General features: G+C 34.1%; 1 protein-coding gene across 2 annotated transcripts in view; it reads right to left on the bottom strand.

The window, feature by feature from the left end:
• PPFIA2 (PTPRF interacting protein alpha 2) overlaps positions 1-21977 on the bottom strand; it is a 389231-nt gene that overhangs the window by 37198 nt on the left and 330056 nt on the right. For both annotated transcript variants that reach the window (XM_010958810.3, XM_045519411.2), the window contains exon 21: positions 17519-17612. In XM_010958810.3, coding sequence (XP_010957112.2) covers positions 17519-17612 — 94 coding nt within the window. The remainder of the gene's footprint in view (positions 1-17518; positions 17613-21977) is intronic.

Below are 21977 nucleotides of genomic sequence, written 5' to 3'. Positions count from 1 at the left end.
ACTATACTTCCCATTTAAAATTTAAAACTGTATTTAAATGTAATTAAATAAACTGCATTACAGTTGAATACAGTGAGGACTACCACAGAGCTTTATCTAATGTGCTCTCTTCTTCATCTGAACCACTTCATATTCTTCTGAGATATAATACATGGTTTGAAAGATCAAAGTTTCTATATGTAGGCAAATTAAGTTTGGACCCAAGATAATAATAGCTGACATGCACTTATCACTTACTATGTGTGAAGCACTATCCTAAGTGATTTATATCTATAATTCATTTAATCTTCACAACAATCCAATAAGACACACACTGATACACATTTGTAGATGAGGACACTGAAGAAAAGACTACTTGGAGCATAGAGTCAGTGAGCGCAGAGTCAGAACTTGAGCGCCAACAACCAGCCTGGTCAGTCAGCTCGCTTAACCCCCATGCTATCCTTTAGCTAACTAACCTCTCTGAAGTTTCCATAAAGTAAAAGAAGGATCATAGCAACACCTCTTTGTTAGAATTAAATGCAATGACAGTCTCCCACCTTTATTTCTCTTCTTGTTGTTCATTTATCTTTTAGAGATGGCATACATTTATTTGACCTCATGCTAATATAGATAGTTTTATCTTCTCACTATCACACATTTCAGCCCCCAAAACTATAAGAGGAAAAAGGAGCTATGATTTTCTTTTCTTGCTGTTCCCTATTGAAAACAGGTTCTGCGTCTTGGCAAGAGGAAGGTTAGCTCCATTTATACAGGCAGGATGAAAAAGCTGAATTTGTTGTAATCTGTTTCAGTTCAATTGATTTTGTGTTATTGTGATACAAAGGAATTCTCTGGTTGGAAAAATTATCTTTAGGGCTCATTTGTGTGCTGTGGCACACAACAAATACTTCCTTACTGATACGGCCAGAACAAATAAATACATGGCTCCATTAGAACCAAGAATGAAACATAAGTCAAAATAACTTAACAAATGAATCTACTTCTTAACACAGTAGCACAGAGAATAAATCTTCCCTCTATAATACTAACAGTAAATTTACACAGACCTCACATTATTATTAATTATAAAATGTATCTTGTTCCAATAAACTTCAACAGTCAGGAGGGCAAACAGAATATGATCTCCTCAAATTTGAACCAGACAATGGGCTATAATTCCATCATGCAATCTATATCTATTGGTTAATTCTATGAAAAACAAAATTACGTATTTCAGAAACTGTTTGAAATTCTGGTGAGCAAATGTGAACAAAATATGGTGCCATCTCAATTTTTTTAACATCTGTAAGCTGAAAATGTTATGTCTTAATTAACATAATTATTCTAAAGAGAAATGCATTACAAATTCCAATCAGCTGTTCCAGACATTGATTACCTAAATATACATATTTAGCACCACAAAATGAAGAGTTTTAAATCCGACATTAGCAAGGTTGACTTGATTTCAAAAGCACAGCGTACTGTGATTTGTCTGTGTGAAGTGCACATGTGTGTGTATCTGTGTATCCTGTTATGACACAGTTTTCACATGCCATGCATATAAAAGTCCACTGCACATTTAAGTAGTATTTCATTTAGATTCTCAATTTAAGTAGCATTTCATTTAGATTCTCAGAACACATGCTAGGTTGCTTGGAACTGAAATTATTTGATTACATAAAACCGAAGTTCATTCATATTGAAACCTTTTTACTGCCAGCTACTTGAAATGGAGGGCCTAGTCTCAGGAAATAAATTTAATTTATTTGTGAATTTGAGTTGGGATTTACATAATTTCATTCGTGACTTTATTTTGAATATAATCACTTTCAATACCATTAAAAAAGGTGTAAACACACAGAACCACACACAAATGTAATGGAACAATACAGTAACTCGTGCTGTTGTTGAAAACTAGAGGGGCTTGTATTACTTTCCAGTAAACAATTTCACTTTTGCAAGACCCTGTGGAATGTTGTTCCCGGTCCCTTCCTGATAGTAAATTGGGGACTTACTGAAGGAACACTGGTAATTTTTTTTGTTTGTTTAGTTGGATGCCTTTTAGACTAGATTGCTTTAGTAATTCACTTAGTTTTGAGCCCTTTGTAACTCAGATTTGAAGTTTATAGTTTCCATGCTTCTTAGGTTATTCCATAATCTTGTGAGTATTAGGAAGTTGACAGTAATATTAGAAAGTGTACACTATACAAGTCAGCCACTCAAAGATATGCAGCAAATGCGTGGGAAAGTTGGGGCTTAAAATATCATCTTCTGATTCACAATTCAACTTTCTTTCCCACATCTTTACTATGTTTGTACTACCTTCTCCTGACATTTTAATCTCCTAAGCTTTCTTTTAGCAATTGCATGAAGGAAATGATTTTGAGGTCTTAAAATGTTTAAATTTCAGGAGCACATGTGATAAGACAAGAAATTGAATTTTAGAATTAAGGTAATTATATCAATTTCTTAAAGTCTACAAACATTGATGTATTATGCATTTACTATTTTTCAATATTTCATTCAAAAGGGGATGGAGGAATGAAGTTTGTTCCTTGGGATTATCTTCCTCCTGAAACTTAAATATCATTAGAAAATAGAAGGCCAAAATTGCATGATAACATGAAAATAGTGTTTTAAAAATTCAATGTTAGAATATTGATTATTTTTTAAAAGTAGGAGCTTACAACTTGCATTTGGCCAGCATAGTTGAATAGTACCCTAACCACAGCTTGCCTTGCATTTTCAAGAACATGTACTAGGACTTTCCCTAATATCATAAGTTATCCCAAGTCAAGTTAGTACTGCATTGTTAAATAAGTTGGTAGTAGTAACTAGAACTTAAAATTAGAGTAGAAAAATATAACAAATATAAACCATACTAATGAACAAAGCACATGACCTTGGTACATACAATATCCATACAGCCAATCAGTGACACTCTCCATAGCTTCCTGAATAATTTGCATCTCATTGGAGCCATTTCCTTTACCCCCTCAAAATGTTTTGTTTTAAGGGTAAAAGCAACACCTATCCCCATCTAAAGTGTTTTACAACTAACCATGTTACCAATGCAAATGTTTACACCACGGTAGTATTCCATAATATTAAGCTCAATTTGTTTTACTTTGAAGCCCAGCTGGTTTTGGAAATAAATAACATATTCTAAGTTGAGTTCAAAAAGTAGGATTTGAAATTTGAAGCAGTAATTTGAGTAACATATATTTTTTTAAACTCTACAAATTAACTGGTAGTGTAGGAAACAATGGAAAGTAGACCCAAAACCAGAGGGTCCAACCAAAACCAAGGATGACTTTGGAATCTAAGCGTAGAAGTTCTGCTATGAAAGACCCAGCATTTAACCCTCTTCATCTAAGCGCAGTCCTAGTAGCTGACAAATAAATTTGTCTCATGAATATAATGCTGGTGGAGAACCACAAAGCACCAGGAAATATCCAGGTAGACTGTCAGGCAGCACCGTCAGAAGTACTCAAGTGACTGCAACGATTAGGCGTCACTAAATGTCACACTAACCCCTAGAGAGGGACTTGAGCACTAGGGGAAATGACATCTGGATTGTCTTTTGACATATGTCTAATAGAACCAAAGAAATTGAAGTGCCTGAAAGGCCAACTTGATTAATTTGAATGTGAACATTTCTCTGAACCAATGATTCCTTTTATGCTAAGAAAATGAATACACTTCACAATTTTCATTTTAGGTCAGAGGCAGTGCAGCTTGTGTTACAACTGAAAAGAGAAATACTAAAGATAAAAGAAAAAAGAAGATGGTGCTGAAAACAGACATATTCAGCAGCCATTGTGATTCAACTTACCCTGATGTGCTTTTCATGAGATGGAGAAGGACGGATGGAAAAGAAAAGCACACAAATGTTAATGGATACATTTCAATCCAAAGAAAGTCATGGAATAAAACAAGAGCATCATTTCAGATGTGCGGAAGCTCAGATACGAGAAAGACATGGTGTTTTGTTTTGTTTTGTTTTCACCATGACATACATACTCACTGTGTCCAAAAGCATAATCAGGCTGAAAGCAGTTTTAATAGTTGACCAGTAAGTCTGTCTCTTGAAAATGAGCCACTCTGAAACATGCATGACCACATTTTCCCAGCCTCTAGTAAACCCAGGGAAGAAGTCAGGCACCTTGTTAAAGAATATTCTTTATTTAAGGCCACTCTTGGGTTATTTCACAAATCGGAGCAGCAGTAACTTACTAAATGGTGCTCAGATTCTCATACAGATTTGTAAGTTTGCTGTTAGAGCTCAAGACAAATACAGCAGACTACTTGAAAGGAGCAGCTGGAAGAAAGCACTGGTTTGAGGGTCAGAATATCTGGGTTCTTGTTCCCATACACGATTTAGTCAAAGTCACTAGCAGGTTCTGATGTTCAATTTCCTCATCTTAATTTGACACAAGAAGAAATGTGTGCATTCCAGTCCCATAATTTTATTATTCTAACAAGTGCTATAACAATAATAATTATTATAAATAATTGTGTGCCAGTAATCAGAAAATATAAAAAATTCTATCACTCTTCTCCCTTTGCCATACTAATTCTTTCTCCTCTATTTGAACTGGCAAAATAAATGTTGAGCTTGTGCCAACTGAGTGTCTTTTAATGGAAACATTTATTTATTTGGACAGATGTTTATAAATGTTGCTCTGAGGGAGAAAATGAACTAGATTGGTTTACTAATGTTAGCAGAAACATCACAAAAAATTGATCTAAATGTAATGTTTGGAGTAGCCCACTTGTTCCCTGGATAGAGGAGAGGCGCTGGGAAAATATGGAATTTAAATAATTCAACCAAAAGCCATGAAAATATTATTTTAAGTTTTCTACACTAGCATAGTGGACTAATTCTTAGAAAAATAAAACTCTTACTACAGCTCATAAAATACATTCGATATAACAAAACTATGAAGCAGAGATTCCTATCTAAGCAATTAGTCAAGTTAGAGAATTTCCTTTTTTATTGCACAATTATTGTAAAGAAAAGCTGGACGTGCGACAGAACACCCTGCACGTGCCTCCGCTAAACGCATTCATTCAGAGAAACTGTGCATTTCTTTATGAAATGACATGTTGCAGAAATGCATGTCCTTTGACCTTAGCTGCAGAATAGCCGTGCCAAGCTGTTTAAATTTTTCACATAAACAAAAACATAATTGTCCATACAAATTGGCATCACAATGTCCTAAGAAATTTAAGGCGTATTTCTTACATCACACATGCAACAGAAAAAAAAAAATTAAGACCCAAAAAGATAAATTCTAGGTGGCTAAAATGGTTTTCCTATCAACATAACTGTGAACTCTTTGATGTCTAAAAAAAGGGCAGTTTCTGAGCTCTTCATGAAAACTGCCAGAAGTAGTTGAGACCAGTTATTACTATGGACAAAATTATCTTCCCCAGCCTACCAGCTAACTAGGAATTGCTCTTCAATAAAACAAGTTGATTAAAACTGCACACAGTGGAAGATTAATATTAGTCACATATTTATCATTTTCTAAAACAGGAAACTTGTACATATAAAAATACCTTAAATATAAAACCTAAAAGAAATTATGAAAATAAACAGGAAACACAAATACAAAGATACCACTCAAAAAGTATTGCTTAAATTTCTAATATATTTATTCTCAAGGTGTATACATTATCTGACTTCTCATAATTTTTATGAACTTTTGTCTCCTCCATAGTCAATTAGTTTAAGAACAATACTGAGCAGCTATCTCACTTAGCCCACTTAGAATATTAAGTATTTCAGCTCACAACTTTCAAAAAAATATGTTCTGCAAAGGACAAAAAGCCATAGTTGTAAATGACGCTAAGAGATTTTGTGATAATATATTATAAATCCATATCAGAGGTAATATATATTTGCAGAATTTTTTTTTGGTCTGGATACAGTGTTTAATTTGTCCTATAAAAACTGATACTCTTTTCCGCATGCAGTTATTTACAGTAACATGTAACCTCATTCTTTTTCTTTCTACTTCAGATTGTCTAGGTGATAATAATAGCAAGAAAGATTCTGTCAAGAATTAATGTTTTTTGCAGGGAGGGTATAGCTCAAATGGTAGAGCAAATGCTTAGCATGCATAATGTCTTGTGTTCAGTCCCCACTACCTCCTCTAAGAATAAATAAATACTAACTAAGCCTAATTACCTCCCCCCACCAAAAAATAAATTAATTAAATAAATACACTTAAAAAAATTAATGTTCTTTAAAGATCACTTTAACAATAGGCAAATAACAATTTTCATTGATCTAGAAAAAACAGGTTTTAAGTTACCTTCTAATGAATAAGATCAAAACCAATTATTGGTACAGTATCTTTCTTGGGGACATCAGCATACATCCAGACACAACAAGAGGACATCACATCAACTAACATCTGTCTTATAGTCCAAAACAGGATTCTTACATGTTTTAGTTGCCTCACTTTAATCTTCTAGATCTCCTCCTAAAAGAATAGGCCTTCTCCTGTTTATAACTAGTCAACTTCGAATGTAAAGCTTCATTTTAGAAATAATTTACTAAAGGAACTTTGTATGTGGAATATGGTTGCCTCTTGCTTCTTAAGGTTCAAGTTGGTGACTTAGCAATTTTTAAGATCAATCAACACCAGATGGAGGAGTGAACAGGTAGTAACTGAAGTGGAAAAGTGAGATGAAGAAAGGATTCCTTTAATGGGTGATACCTGACAATATTTAAAGGCTGATGGCCACAACACAGAAAAGAGCAGAATTTGACAGTGTAAGTTCTAGTGGGAAATTGGCAAAACATGGCTGAGAAAATGGGGAGGTATGGTCTAAAGAAGAGACTAAACTAGTTTTCTGTAATAAGGCAGGATGGGGGCAAGTGTTAGTGTGAATTTGGCAGCAAGTAATTCAGAGGACACAGATGGTGTTATTCTCTCCCTCTAAGGTGGAATGTGAACACATCTGCAGAAGATGCAGGGTGAGGACAGTGGAGGTCTTCGACAAAAGTTGCAGAGAGCAGAAAGAAGATTGGTGAGAGAAAAATATTGTTATTACTTGTTGGCAGTGTCGAATTCCCAAATGAAGGTGGTCCAGATTCCCCTGTGTTAATTTTCCCCAGCAGCACAGAGGTGCCCATGCAGACACGGAGAAAGAAAATTCACTGGTGACTGTGGTTATGACATGGATGTGACCAAGTGAAAGAGAAGTGATAGGATGTAGGAATGGTTAAGTGTGGTGAAATTCTGGATGTAGAATCCAAGCTAAGTACAGAGAAAGAAGAGGACAGAATGGGGCTGATGCACTGGGAAAGGACAGAAGTTTAAAAAAAGATGAGAGGAGAAGAAGTTGATCAAGCAAGTTGAAAGAAGGAGACTATGGTTAGGAAGGACTGATATGATTGAATTAGTAATTTCCTAATAAGAATGATTTGGGGGGTGATGACAAGATTCTGAATATAACGTGAAAAGTGTCTGACTAGGAGTAGAGAATAACACTGGAAGTGATAAAGCCATGAACTTAAGTTGTGAATGGTTGATCTATGTGGAGCACCCAGGGTGATGGCAGAAATTGCTTTGTATATAATGACAGATGATGGGATACAGATAAAAAATAAATAGCCAAGCATATTTCTAGTGATCCTTATAAATGAAAGAAAATGGTTAAGGAGTTTTAAATACAGTTCATCATCACACTTCTTCAGAAACACTTTTTCCTTTTTTAAGTTCATGTTGACTTCAAATAGCTTAAGTTTTGGAGACTCTTTAAAAGAGGTTAAGAAATCTTTAATTCTTCCAAGACTTTTGTTATTCATTTGCCTAGCCAATGTATCCCAGTCAAGTCCAAAATTAAAATCTTAATTATGCAGAATCTGAAATAAAGCCATTTAATTGTATGTTTGTATATATATGAGCATAAGATATAACATACATGCACATATTACTTACTTTTGAATGAAAAGTCTTTTGGTATGGAACTACTTTTTAAATAAAACCCTAGCAATAGGATATAGATAATTACTGCCCTTCTTAGAAATGTGGAAACAAGGGAGAGACGCTTGCTTCCTGAAAGGCTAATTTTAAATACTCTGGGGGAAAAAAGCACATCTTCAAAGACCTTAAAAAAAACACTGTACAGAGCTAATATAAGATCTGACATTTGTGGAAATAAATATGGAGAACACTTTCCATATTAAGATGTCAGTCAGTATTATATTTAAATGTACCTTAATTAGTGACTTTCTTCTTCTAATAAAGGGACTTAATTATCCTTGTTATTAGGCAGTGACTTTGAACATTTTACTGGGATGAGTAACATTAGACTAATTCAAAGCACACATTTAAATTTCTTACATAGCTTATGTATTAGTGATCATTACTAATCTTATATCAAACTTTGTGATATTATGTATGGCTAATTATATCAGAAAAAAAGCAACTTATAAAGCAACTACACCACTTTGAAATTACCTCCCTTCCCATTCTTAAAAAAGGTGTTTGATTTGAATACATTTGTTGCTCATTTTGAAGGATGGGTTGGGGTTGGATAAGAAACTAATTATTATCAATGGAAAAAAATTATGGTACTCTTTTCAAAGTATAAAGGTGAGAGATTCTTTGTTGCCTCTCTATGTAGACATTTAAAATTAGGTAGGGTACCACAGGTCCAGCCGAAAGACTGGGCTACATGCTCTCTATATTGTGACTTTACCCTCATATCCTAAGCAATTCAGAGAAAATGGGGCTCAGGAGGTCAGCACTTTTATGTACCACGGTGCCTAGAAAGCTGTTTCTTCATGTGTGGAAGGAAATAGCAGTTTCTACCTCAAATGCTTTTTGAAAATTAAGAGAGAAAGTACATGCCAAATGTGTAGAAAAGTGCCTAGCATACTGTAATTACTCAATGTAATTATTAAATATTTATTACATATAAAGTAGATCATTATTATCGTTACTACACAAAGGATGAGGAGGAAAATGGAACAGGAGCTTTGCACACACAGAGATAGTAGTCATAAACAAGAAACAGATATTAAGTACGGTAAGAACATAATGTGCAAGATGAGAAGTAGAGAGAGAAAGCTGGTGAGATACAGAGGGACCAGATAATGTAGGGACTTACGGGCTATCTAAAAGCATTTGACATTTATCCTAGTGATGCTAGGAAATGATTGAGGGATTTTAGGCAAGTTTAGAAATATGATTCAGATAGATCTCTTTAGTTGAAGTGTGAAGAATGGATTAGAAGAAGGCAAGACTGGAAGAACCAAGATTGTTTTAGCATGATGGCCTCAGAAAGAAAAGAAGAATATCAACACGTTTGAGAGATTTTAAAGAAATAGTACCTTGAGTGAAAGCATACAGAGGTGATGGTGATAGTGGATGAAGGTGTACAGAGGAAGAGTAAGGACAAGCAGAACGACGGGCAAAGATGAAGCCCAGATGTCTGGTTTGGTCATCTGAGTGGGAGTCACTGTCCTAGTTCCTGTTCAATATTCTTAAGTTTTCCTCTTCACCTGAGAGTTATTTTTCTACCTAGCTTCCACTCTTGTATTCAGTTTTTTAGAACATAAGTTTTGAGTACCTACACTATGCCAGGCATCTCAAATGTTTACAAGAGCAGAGGTTCTCTGAGTCCAGTTCTCTGAATTACGTAGAGAATCATAGAATCGCAGGGCAGGGACAATTTAAAGGGCATGCAATCCAATCTCTCAGCTGAAATTTGAATCCCTCACATAATAATCTTGCACATACACACGTTTGGCAGATATATAGTGGATATAATCATGAGGAACAACTGTCTTTCAAGAAGGTCAATTCTTCTCAGATCTGTGATTGTTAACATTTCTCACTTAGATGCAGCTCAAATTTATCTGTAACAACCTCTCACTTTTGGTCCAAGATCTCACACAGCCTTAAAGAACACAGCTGTTTCCTCTAAGCAGCTTTTGGATCTTGTGGTCCACACTCCACACATTCCTAATTACTTCTAGTGCTCCTTGAAGGCATGGTTTGGTATCATCTTGCTATATTGGGCATGTTCTTCTGATTATATATGGATACATCTTCCAGAAATTAACACAATATCCAGCCATGATCTGGTCAGTGCATAGCATTTTGGCCTTATCAATTGCCTCTTGGATATTGAAATCGTTAACTTCTTTATCAGGCATTGCTAATTTGCCTTTTTTTTTTTTTTGCAGAAACATTTTTTTTTCTTAGGAGCTGCAGTTAAATGATACATATCCCCCTATATACAAGTAATCAATATGTATGGTCATGAAATTGGAGGCAGATTTATATAAATGACCCTGCTAAACTTCGTCTTGTTAGATTTGCATCTCTCTGTAAAGGTTTTCCTTAAATAATTTTTAATTTAAAAATTAATTATGTCTTCTAGCTTCATGCTTTCACAAATCTGATATTCTCATTTAAATCAATTATCAAAGAGCTGAGTCCACCACCTTCCATTTCACTCAGGCATCATCAATTCTACTTGTTCAGCCCCTCTGATTGCAATGGTTCCATCAGTTATATTTCCATGTTGTTCGTCTCATTCCAAACTTATGTTCATTTAGAAAGTAAATGAAATACCATGCTAAACTCAATATATGGTACTTCTACAGCAGTTTTCCTCATCTACATGTGTAGAAAATGTTTGAAAAGTTCACGGGCACAGCTTATTCTTAAGGATATCCATTTACTCTTGGTGGTCAATAATGTCCCTTTTTATTGTTCAGAAATAATCTAATAAGTGTTTTACATTTATTTTTAGAACTAAGAGTGAGATGACCAGTCTTCAGCTTGGAGAACATCCTTTAAATAAGAACATTAGGTGGCACTTTTCTCATTCTGTTCAAAGCCAGTGACTTAGAGAAATGATCATGGCAACTGAAATACTTAACTGCAATAATTTGTTTTTCGTGACACTCTAAAATCTCTTTGAAGAATGGAACTGTAAAATTCAAGTATCAGTAGTTTCCAACACAGTTCTTGGGACATAATAGGTACTAAGTGAATGAGTCAAAAGTTATCATTACCATGTTCCATTAATCCAGGATTTACATTAATCAAGACAAACAGTATGGATTTGTTTAGAAAAGGAGGTCATTCTTCCAGTACATGTAACTATCTTGAGTTTTCACTTCCTGCTGTTAATCCTTATTTTATTCTTTTCATTTTTCATGGGCAGAAAATATGGACACTATACAGGGCTTCTGGTTCTACTTACTCTCTAATCTATTGACATTGTACTGTAGGCTCAAAACAGCAGCCCTGTTCCTTCCATGTTCTTTTCCTTCCTCCAAATATATATATATAGATATATAAACAGCACTTTTGTTTTCCTTAGATTCATTTTTCCTAACAAATTTAAATGGATTTGGGCCTTTAGCCTCTGGATATTATTATTTTTTAGGTTCAGGGAATTCTTAGAATTGTTCACAGCTGGAGTTTGGCAGGGCTGTCCATGATCAGAAAGCAAGGCAAGGCAAGCTCCAGCTCAGTGCAGGCAGAGAAGATAATCTCCTGGGTTTCCAAGTAGAAAATTGGGGCACCTTTTCCCAGATAAACATTGAGAGCACTGGATTTAGGTTCTGAAATATTCTACTTTATTAGATCTTTTTGAACTGGTTGCCCAGGAGTGTTCCCCTGTAATCACGTCTATACTAAGTGAACTCTTGACTACAACTAATTGATCCAAGTACAGATATCTCTGCCACATTAGGCCAATCAGATTCTTTCACCTAGGAATTCAAAAATGTGAAATAGAAAAGATGAGTTGTTGACAACACTCTAGGGAAAGACTTCACCATCTGTTAAAGGTGAAATTCTGCAGTTGTCCTGGCTCTGTTGCTTCTGCAGGCTCTGAGACACTAATATCCCACCGGTGAATTCCTCTTTTTGCTTCATCCAGCAAAATATAGTTCCTATAACATGTTTACAAAATATATTTTGTGGAGGAAGCAAAGACATTTCTCTTCCATATATATGATACTACTTACAAGGGAAAATCTATTCAAACCTTCTCACACATGTCTTCTAAATTAACCTCTGGAATACAACTTATAAGTATAACTTGGCACATAGGCACTTAATAAATATTTATTAAATGAAAGACTGTTGTGTAATCTGTGATACTTTTAATTATGAATATTTCCAGTGACATTTATTTTGCTTGGAGATATGCAAACTCTGAAACTTCCAAATGCCAAAGATTATAAGTGTCGAGTTTCAAAACACATTAAAGTTTATGCATTGAAGAAGCCCCTTAGGATTGCAATGGAAATAAATTAACTAAATCTATAGAGCTTCACTTTTATGCCTTTGAAGTTCTAACATAAAGATCCATCGGTAGTGATTAGCTGTGACTGTTATGCTCCAAGGATAAAACTGCTTCTCTGGAGGATGCTGCTGACGGCTAAGATGGAATGTTAATTTCACTTTAATGATGTTGAAAAATTGATTTCAAATATGAAATCCATATTCACTTAGCAGTGATATCCATTCAAGAGAACATAGCAAATCTAACATATATTATAACTAAAGATTGAAAATGATAAATTAATATGTTAATATTCTTATAGTATCTTTCAATTTAGTCTTAAGATACAGAAGATTTCAACATACATATATGTTTTAATAAAAAATTATACAGTGTTAAAAATGCAGGAGGAAAACATTAGTAGATAAAAATTGATATAAATATTTCAGAATTTATATTTCTGGAGCTAAGTAACTGTTCACTGGGTATTCTGTCAATTTTAATGCATTCACTGCCTATCAAGGACTATCATGAGAGTTAAACAGGTGTATTACTAGTGAAAGACAACTTCATCTTTAATCCCATAAGTCTCAGTAAAAGTAAGCTTCTTAGAATCAAAGTTAAGTCGAGACATAAAAATGTTTTAGGTCAATACTTGTAAGACAGTCCAGTCTAACAAGTCTTTAGACTGAAAGTATAAAGTAGAAAAATGAAATATATTCAAAAATGAATACAAATGTACTTTTGATATTTCTGAATCCCAAAGATAAAGGGAAAACTCTTAAGCTTTCTGAGAGAGAAAGGAAAAAGAAATTCTGTATGTCACACACAAAAGAGTGAGAATCAATTGAAATTAGACATAACTGGAAGCCAGAAGAGTAGTACCTTCAAAATTTTGAGGAAAAATTATTTTAAAACAGTAGTTTTACAATTGTCAAGTAATTTTAGGTGTAAAATATATTTACAGATCTCTAAGAATTTGGAAAGTTTGTCATAAACCTTATCAATACATTTTTAGAGATGGTGATATGGGAAATTGGAAATTAAATGTATTCCAGGAGGAAGAAAAAACCATTAGAAATCTGAAGAGATATTAATACAAGTACATTCATCGTTGATACTTCCAAAGCTCTTCTTTAGGCAAAGATGCTGATGACATAAAGTTTCATTTCCTTCCTTGTGAGTTCATAGTTCTTGATTCTAGAGTAACATATTTATGGAATCATAATAGTGTAGGCTCTATTTTTAAGGAGAAGTGAGTCTTACACTTGTACATCTTGGAAACCTGTGAATATCCTGCTCTTTCTGTGTCAGGTAACTTTATCTAACTTGGGGGTTCAGTTTCAGGAACACCCTTTTCCATATACTTAAATCACTGTCCCAACAGCAGTTTCAGTAATAAAACATTTTGATCTCTTATTGTCTGATTCCTTTGTCCATCTTCATATAAATTCTAAACTTTGACAAAGAACAGAATTTCTATTTATTGGGTCCTAAAATACCCACATTTAGATTGTAAGTGAGGTTTGGGGAGTTAGGGAGTTAAAGAACATTCAGAAATTGAGGTTTTTTTGGTCATCCAGACCAGGTACAATTTTGACATTACAATAGCTTTTATTATGATGTATAGTTATTTTTTGGGGTTGTGTAGTTGACTTTAATTGACCACCCTGAGCAAAGCTTTAAGGTTTAGCTTTAGGTTTTAGCCTAAAACATTTGATGGAGAGCTAAGAAAGAGAAATAAGTTCTTGAAGATCAGGATGACAGGTTTATAAAATAGAAGAGGTGAAGTTCTAAGGTTTAGTCTTAGAAATGGGAAAGATGTTCAGTTTGTCTTAAATCAGAAAAGGTGCCTGCCGCCCAATGAAATCAAACAACGGATGCTGGAAAAGATCTCAGATAGCAGTGACACATTGAGGAAACTGTGGAGAATCATAATGTTAATAAGGAGACACATATTGAGAAAAAGTGACTCAAATCCTCAAAGATTTGGCAAACTATACCCCAAGGCTACAGAAAAATTGGTCAAATTTTAAACGGGAAGGCCAGGCAAATTAATGTGAAGTATTCAAAGAATTGCAAGATGCGTTTCAGTTTGACATAATTACTGTAGGTATTAACTGTATTCTACATAAGTCTGCTGAAGAAATTTATGGAGTTGAAGCTTTAAAAAAATGACAGCAAAGATAAGAGGTGGTAAAAACGAACCTGGCAGAACAACAGTGGATTGACTTTAGGCCTTAAGGTTAGATGTTGTTCTGATGGAAGAATAGCACCTGCCTGATGATATACAACTCAGAAAGATAATACTCAACTCAAGAAGTTTTAGAACAGTGAGTGCTTTAGCAGATTCAGCATTGTTGATTTCCTATTTCTCATCATAGGACAATAGCTAGAAATGTAAGAAAAACAAATGTCTGCACCAGAAAGCAAAGTAAAAGTAGAACAAAGCAGGAACACACATCTAGTAAGATATTCTAATCTATGCATGTTTAATTTTGCTGGATGGTAAGTTTACCCCAAATTAGACCTTTGTTTGGGACTGCCAGCTTTGCAAATTTCTGAACTTTGCAAGGATCTGGAATGTCTTGAATGCTGCTCTCTGAAACTATTTCCCCCATATGGCTTTTAAAAATGTGTCATAAGTAACTTATTTAAAGAAGATTTCTCCCAATTAAATTTAAAATCACAGATTGTCAATTGTAGACACCTGATATCCTAGTAAAGTTAAAAATAAGATTTTTCTTCAGCTCTGCTATTCCCACAGAGACTAATGAATCACTAGTATGAACTCTGGGATCATGATTATAGGTCTAAATACTATGTCCTGTACACATCATTTGTCTTGGCCAGTGGGTAGAATGTAGAAAAGCAACTGGTAGGAAACCACAGTCATTGCAACTACGCATGTACAACCTATAGTGTTCACCATTTTGAAATAGTTTGCTCCATTTTTTGTGTTTTTTTTTTTCAATAAAATGTACTTAAATTTTTTTCCATCTAGAAGGTAGACAATTAAACATGAAATTTGAAAACAGAAAAGAGTATGATTCCTAAAGAAAATTGGAATCGTTTAAATAAAATTTTAAATACTTAAAAAAATTTGAGAACACATGGTTAATGCTGAGTCATAATTAATAATAGGTTTGATAGAAGTAAAATTTGAAACTATGTCATTTAAAAATAATTTATCTTGCTTACCTTATAAAACCCAATACATGAAGACACTCCACTCTTTGGTAACCCAGAAGCCAAGGCATGGTGCCACAGAACTTCTGAATAAATGTGAGCACTCATCTGTGTATCTTACAAATAAAGGCTCATACATATGCTTATGGGGCTCTTGCTATGAGATAGTCAGAGAAATACTTCTGACCTTTCATTAATTAACAATGCCTTGCATTGCTGGATCCATTTTAACCCAATACTATTATTCTACAGGAAATAGTTGGGCTAAGAAATGTTAGCCTTTGTTGTATTATAGATTGTGCTTAATATTCTTCTAAATAGTCAAATATTCTCCTTACTACATTTAAAAATTATATTTTGCCAAAACATATTGCAAAACAAAACAATAAAGTCAAGCATAGTAAGACCTTCAAACTAAATCAAACTAAATCCAGAACTAAAATTACTTTCTGACTATAAGGATACTTAGGATTTAAGAAATAATTCCATAAAATTAATATCAAGAGGGTCAATCCAATGGTGTGTAAAGTTAACAATTACAAACTTCAATTCTAAATATACGATTTTGTTAAATCATTGTATAATTGGAGTTTTTAACTTTTGTAGCTGTTAAAAAGGACATTTAACTTGGTCCCACAAACAATAAAAGAACTATGTGAGTTATTGCCTCAATATCAGCTTATATGCAATATGAAAACTGTCCAGGTTGCTATTATTTGTAAATATTTCATTGTGAGAAATATGAGAATTAACTTTTAAGGGAAATAAACCAAGTCCATTAGCCAGGCTGGGTTTGATTATTCTTATCCCTTTAGATGTAAAGTTATCTTAAACAAATTGAAATTCCTTTAGACTTCAAATAAATTTTAGAGTCTATCAAAGGAGAAGATTTCTTTCTCAATACGTAACCATAAAATATAACGTTCATTGATAGGAACAGACAGATTGTGGTAACATTTAAATATATTTTCGAGTTATCAGTAACTTAAGAGGAAATATTTATTAGTATGGAATTTGACTGGGCATGTAATTGTATTCCAGAAATAATGCTTTCAAGGTCATTTCTTCTTTCTGCACAGTATTTCTACCAAATTTGGATATTCGTCTAATTTTAGTAAGTAGAAAATTAATGAAACAATCAGAGTAGTGAACTCTTCCACAACTTCCACAACTTCATTATTAGAAAACATCTGCAAAGCAATTGGGAAGGCAAAATATGAAGTAAATTAATAGCCTAACACAACCACGTGCACGTGTCTGTTACAATGATGACTAGAGCAATGATCACTGTTTCATAGGAAAGAAGGTAAATGTGAAAACTGTAAACACAATGTAATAAATATTTGAGAGGAAGGAAAAGGAGTAACCAGCCAATAGATTCTAGAATAAAGAGAAATTTTTCGGCTTTTAAAGAACATTGTCTAAAGGTTCTATTTCATCATTGAAAATGTTACTATGCATTTAAAAAGTATGTTATTTATGGACCCACTTGCTTTCTAACAGCTGCTAAGACTCCAAGATTGCCAATTTTGCAAGTCATTTAAATGTTCCATATTATATGTGAATGAAAAATACACTGTTTCCTGACAGATGCAAAACAATCTGCTGTGAGCCTAAAATAAGTTTTTATTCAATCAGTCAGAGAAATGTTCCCCTTTTAAATACTCCATTTTAAGAGGAGGTCCTTTAACTATCATGAGAAGAAGCACAAAGTTGGATGGTATATTCTCTTACTTTATCATATCAATTCAGTACTGAAGTTAACATCAAATGGAATATTATATTATTTGTAAGGCTACATTTAAATATTTTAAATACATTTGAGTTTTGAAATAAATGCTTTGATCTTTTAGGAAAAACTGTTTATTTCAACTATGGGCCAAAGATTTTTATTTTAATAGTTAGCCCATCATAGCCATGAAACTGGGGCACTGAACAGTTTTAGGGAACACCAGGACAATATTGGCCTCAGTCTATGGTTTTGTTTCCAATTACTCTCTTTTTAATGCCTCACGAACAATGATAAAAAGCAACTAAAAGTTAGAAAAAAGAGGAAATAAATCTCCAAACCTACTTTTTCTTCAGTCTTCTATCCTTCTCAGCTTGAGTTCCAAGTTTGCCTAACCCCAGGGACTCCTGAGCTGCAGCTTCAGTCTCCATGAAGCCTCCTGTGAAGAAGTAACTATTCATGTTAGGTTGGATACATCGTGCAAATTCTGACATTAAATTCTTAAAAGTTTATAGTATCACACTTTTCTTCTTTTTTTTTTTGCCTGTTTTTGTATTTTCAATTCAACATGCAAACAATGGCATGGGTACATACAAAAACATAAACTGAGAGAATGAAAAAGAAAAAGGTACCTACTGGGATACCATTCAGTCCTACCAGGTAGCAAAGTAATACATGTGGCCTGTATACAGACAGACACTTGAATATATAGTCTGCAAGCTTCAAGGTCTACTTTTCTACTTTTTTTAAAAAAGAAAAATGAGAGCAAGTATCTGTGCAGTATGTGAGATCTTTTTTCAAAGTTTGCAACGATATTGCATATTTAATGGGATAAATGATAGCCCAATGAAGAGAAACTCAGGTACATTTCTTCAATTCCAAGTTGAGAGAATGGAGAAGCATTTATTGAGTTAAACCTTTTCCTATCCTGTTCTGGAACCCTCTTCCGCTTACCAGGCTCACTCCTATATCCCTCAGTACAAATCTGTCTTCCAGAACTTCCTGTGTTCTGGCAGGTTTGATTTTGTTTTGTAATTTTTATAATAATACCTGAAAAAAAAAACTCTAAATCTTATAGCACTGCCCAACAGAAATAAAATGCAAGCCACAAATACAAATTACATATGTAATTTTTAATTTTTTAGTAGCTATATTAAGTGAGAAGAAACAGATGAGATTTATTTTAATAGATTCCATTCAGAATAATTTATTTCATGTTGGCCCTTGAGATACAAATCTGTAGGAATTTCTGGCCAAAACTCACATTGCAAGGTCTCTCCACTTGTCCAGCAGAGTTCCCTGCTGATCAGTAGTTCCATCTTTCCCCCACTTGCTCTCTCTTCAGTATTAATCCACACCACTTGCTTTGATTTTAAGCACGCTAGAATTCATAAATGATTACCTAATTGTTTCATGACTGTCTGTTAGTTTCATGGAGAATGCACCTAGGCACAGTGCCCGGCTTATAATTTAGAAGGCAAAAAAACCCTTTTGAAATGCATTGCTTCTCGTATGCATTTAAAGAAAATTCACAAGAGTAGTTTTAATTTATTTTTTTACTCAAAAATATATGCATTTTTATATATCTGTAATTGGATATTCTGCCTGGATAACTTATATATATATATATATATTTTCTTTTCTGCTGTTTCTCATTTTCCCATAGCTTTCCTGTATTTTGATTAGTTCTCCATTCTTGAAAATCTCTTTGTCTTTAATTTTTGTTTCCCTCTTGCAATGTCTGTCAATGGCCTCTTTTCTTTATGCTTACCATTCACTGTTAATTAACATAAGTTAGGGTGGTCATGTGTGTTCTGTTCTTTTTTCTTTACAGTCATTATTATTAGAGCTCTCTGAAGACTTCGGAGAGCTGGTGTTTCCCGGGTAGTAAATGTGTTAAGATCACATGGACCAGATGATTCCCCTAGAAGTAGTAAATGTTTTAACATCACTACCTCTTCACACTCTATTACCATTTTTGTAAGCTGGTAAACTGCCTCCGAAGCCTCATACTTGATTGCTCTGTTTCCTTACTCTCACTTCTGCCTCGATACTTGACCCTGGAACTTAGATAATTTCATTTGTGTGCTGTGTCTTCTTCAAGTTGCTGCCTCCTAATCTCTGCATTTACAGTCTCTCCACTGCTGGAAAACTTGCCCTTCAATCCTTATCACTCCTTTTGTCTGATAATTTGGTTTCACACTCTGACCCCAGCTAGTACCCACTTCCTAACTAATCATAAAAAAGACCTAGGTTCCTTTCCATCATTTTTCCCTCAGAGTTTGTTCTTTCATGTGGCTTTAGTAGCCTTTTTTCAGAGATAAATTCTACTAGAAACTCGAGCTTTACACACTTAGGTGTTCCTGGTAGAATCAAACATATCCAGGCAAAGAAAAATTAATAATTTGAACTCTCCTGACATTATGCCTGTGTTTTCTTCTTGTTTTCTCAAGTATTATTTCCAATAAAGATCTTTATTCTTGGTTTCTCCAAGAGCTTTGATCTATACTTTGATCAGTATAGCTTCTTTATATCTCCTTAGGTATAAATTTTGTCCGTCTTCCTCAACAGCATTGTAGTCCTTGCTATGCTGCTGATACCGGCTTTGGCTTTGTTTATCTTCTACCTCTGTTGCACTACAGAGTAAAACAGAATTGCTAAGAGCTCAGCAATCTTCCCAGGTCTGTAATGTGATCCTGAATAACTATTCCTATTTTCTGACTTAGATGGAGTTGATAAGAACGTAATTGTAACTGATTCCCTTCTCATCTGTTCTGACATCGGGGCACACAGTCACTGAAAATAGGTAAAAAAACTAAGTTTCTATAAGGCTCTATATTTCTTTACACTTTATATACTGTTTTCCCTGATTTTGCCTGAATACTGTTAGAAAATTCTTAATGAGTCAGTAATTCTTCATCAAAGTTAAACATAAAATAAAGACGAAAATCTATGCACAAAGGCAATTAAATACATTTTTAAAAGGAAAAATAAATTATAGAGCCTAAGGTGAGCATGTGTTGAATAAGAATAAGTGAAATGATTACTATGTTAGCAAATAAATAATTAAAAATAACTACCCATACTATTATAAATTACACTATAATGTATTGAAAATGACAAATAATTTGGTAAGACTATATGTAGTTGTCAAATAAAATGACACAAATTTTAAAACTGTCTTGGCATGTACATTTTATATCCCCCAAATAATAATCTTCTCTTTTCTTTCCTCATGCAATAATATTTTTTTATAGCCTAGGGGGTTCCTCTCCTGAGAAATATAAATCCAGGGAGGATTTAATTCTGCTGAGTAACACTCAATCACACAACTGACTGCCCATGTGTCATACACATTGGTTTCCAATGGCTTCTAATGTTTTGTATGGGTTTCACACTGTTGGGAAAGATATTTTTGAATAATACAGCAGTTGTAAATCTGGAAATATAAATATTATTTCAGGAAATTCTTGTGGTGCCCTTGCAGGAAACTAAGTCTGGGGGTAAATAACCACTTCTTTGAGAAGCCAAAGGGAGTGCTAAGAAATTTGTATCATTCTGTTCATCTGTTGTTACCATTGGAGGTAGGAACTAAATCCTTTTCCCCTCTAATTTAACTCTAGTTATAAATTAAATAGAAGGAGAAAATAAAAGCTATATATGACAAACTTACAGCCAGCATAGTACTCAACAGTGAAACACTCAAAAGCTTCCCACTAAAATCTGGGACAAGACAAGGATGCCCACTATCAACACTCCTATTCAACATCGTCTTGAAAGTCCTAGCCACAGCAATCAGGCAAGAGAGAGAAATAAAAGGGACCCAAATTGGAAAAGAAGAGGTAGAAGTGTCACTATATGCAGACGACATGTTACTATATATAGAAAACCCTAAAAGGTCCACACAAAAACTACTAGAGCTGATTGAAGAATTCAGCAAGGTAGCAGGTTACAAGATTAATGTTCAAAAATCAGTTGCATTTCTTTACACTAACGATGAATCAACAGAAACAGAAAGTAAAGAAACAATCCCCTTTAAAACAGCACCCAAAGTAATAAAATACCTAAGAATAAATCTAACTAAGAGGGTGAAAGAATTATACACAGAAAACTATAAAACATTGATAAAGGAAATTAAAGAAGACTTTAAAAAATGGAAAGCTATCCCATGCTCTTGGATTGGAAGAATCAATATAGTTAAAATGGTCACACTGCCCAAGGCAATCTACAGATTTAATGCAATCCCTATCAAATTACCCAGGACATATTTCACAGAACTAGAACAAATCATAATACAGTTTATATGGAGCCATCAAAGACCTAGAATTACTAGACCAAAGCATTACTGAAGAGAAAGAAAGAGGCTGGAGGAATAACTCTCCCTGACTTCAGACAACACTATAGAGCTACAGTCATCAAGACAGCATGGTATTGACAAAAACAGACACACAGACCAATGCAACAGAACAGAGAGCCCAGAAATGAACCCACAATCTTTGGTCAACTAATCTTCGACAAAGGAGGCAAGAATATACAATGGAATAAAGACAGTCTCTTCAGCAAATGGTGTTGGGAAAACTGGACAGCAGCATGTAAAGCAATGAAGCTAGAACACTAGAACACTCTCTTACACCATACACAAAAATAAACTCAAAATGGATCAAAGACTTAAACATAAGACAAGATACAATAAACCTCCTAGAAGAAAATATAGGCAAAACAGTATCTGACATACATCTCAAAAATGTTCTCCTAGAACAGTCTACCCAAGCAATAGAAATAAAAGTAAGAATAAACAAATGGG

This window comes from Camelus bactrianus, chromosome 12, assembly GCF_048773025.1.
Source record: "Camelus bactrianus isolate YW-2024 breed Bactrian camel chromosome 12, ASM4877302v1, whole genome shotgun sequence".
NCBI lineage: Eukaryota > Metazoa > Chordata > Mammalia > Artiodactyla > Camelidae > Camelus > Camelus bactrianus.
This window is presented reverse-complemented; position numbering and strand designations above follow the sequence as displayed.